General features: G+C 57.1%; 1 protein-coding gene across 3 annotated transcripts in view; it reads right to left on the bottom strand.

Annotated features, from left to right (window-relative positions):
- Positions 1-1,222, bottom strand: part of LOC125613139 — a 42,806-nt gene extending 41,584 nt beyond the window's left edge. For all 3 annotated transcript variants that reach the window (XM_048792522.1, XM_048792521.1, XM_048792523.1), the window contains exon 1: positions 533-1,222. In XM_048792522.1, the coding sequence (XP_048648479.1) occupies positions 533-847 (315 nt within the window). In that variant the 5' untranslated portion in view covers positions 848-1,222. The remainder of the gene's footprint in view (positions 1-532) is intronic.
- Between the last annotated feature and the right edge of the window lie 431 nt (positions 1,223-1,653).

Below are 1,653 nucleotides of genomic sequence, written 5' to 3'. Positions count from 1 at the left end.
TGGAGGAGGTTTCGCGGGCCGCCTCTAGGTGTCACGATGGGGCCGCTCCGGTCGGCGCTGGCTGCAGCCCGGCGCCAGCGCCGCCGCCGGGGGGTGTTTGTCTCCCTCTACCGTCCCTGCTGCGGCGCGGCCGCCGCCATTGCCCGTCGCCGCCGCGGCCCGGCCCCCCCTCCACGCCCGCCTGCTAGGCCTTCCTCTTGGCGCACACTAGGCCGCGGGCGGCGGCGGCGGCGACAGAGGCCCGCGCGCTCGGAGACTCCATTTTCCTTCCTTTGTCTCTGCCCTCGAGGCCGGTTCTTGGCCCGACTGATCGCCCGGCCACGGCCCGCCCTCTGTCCTCCGCCCCTCCCGCGGCGGGTGGCCTCAGCCGAGACTCGTTCTCAGCGCTCCGGCTTCCGCGCCCGGTTAACTCCAGGGTCTGGACCCTTTGCCGCCGCGCGCGCAGCCGGATCCCGGTGCCGTATGGGTGTCTGGTCCCGGCCGACGCGTCTCAAATTACCCATCCTCCAGTTTGTCCGGTCCCGGAACCTACCGGCTGCCCTGCGTGCGTCCCCAGCCGCTCGGCTGCTCGGCAGTCGCTCCCGGTCCGCGCGTCACCGCCGCTGGTCTCCGTCTCCGCCGAGTGGCGCAGGCGGCGCTGCTGCGGCTGCGAGCAGAGGGACCCCAGAGCTGCCGAGAGCTCCCTCTGCAAGGCTGGTTGAGCTGCCAGCGCCTCGACGCCGCCCGAGCGGGCGGGGGGACGCGCGCTCGCCGCCCCCGCCAGGCCCCGCTGCGCCCCCAAACTCGCGCTCGGGCTCTTCATCCGATAGGCCCGCCACGGGGGACTAAAAAGATGAAAGTTCCCCATCAAATAGTTTTTGTCCAGCCAGAGTTGGACTCTACCAAGCACCTTGAAGTGATGGCCTCACTTTGTGCGCTCAGAGATCTCAAAGGGACAGAAACTTAATTTCACTTTGATTTCAAGTGACATGACAAACTCCTGAATTCTGGAGTATGTGCTGTCTAATGTCCCGATGCTAACTTACTGCACTATATAGTACCTGATGCTTTAGGGCTAGGCAAGGCAGTTTTGCCCCCGGAATTGTGCAATCTGATCTAAAGCGCCAGTAGGGCAGAATGAATTTATTCTTGACTCGACTAGTAATTTGCCCGTACGCTGAAATGTGAGGGTTGATGTTGTAATTGAATCCTAGGTCACTCGCTGCAGATGGTTTATAAATATCTATGCCTAATGTAACTACTCTTCAGTAGCTGACTTCCTGTATCCCTGAGTTCAGCATTAAGTAAACAGTCACATACATGAAGTCCTCATTTTTTGAATTTCGATCAAATAGAAAAGTTGAAATACCTATCCACATTTTCCCATAGGGGAAAAGAAGTTAAACAGGTCAAATATTTAAATTGACTCTATCCTTAAGTCTTGCATCATTAAAAAGCTTCCGCTGTTGAATTGCTGGAGTTTTTTTTTTCTCTCTCTCCCTTCCTTCCCTGCTGCTGCTCACGTATTCTAGTACCTTAATACAGTACCCTTTAGCCACTGTTGTATCAACTCGGGTTCCTTAGGAGAGAAGAAAGTCTGGATTGAAGTTTTTAAAGGAAGAAAAGCTAGGTTAAATTTATGTGGACGACAAAACACCCTGGTGCTATGTAAAG

The sequence above is a fragment of the Marmota marmota genome, unplaced genomic scaffold (genome assembly GCF_001458135.2).
Source record: "Marmota marmota marmota unplaced genomic scaffold, marMar, whole genome shotgun sequence".
Taxonomy (NCBI): Eukaryota; Metazoa; Chordata; class Mammalia; order Rodentia; family Sciuridae; genus Marmota; species Marmota marmota.
The sequence above is the reverse complement of the archived record's forward strand: the minus strand, read 5'-3'. Positions and strand labels throughout refer to the sequence as shown.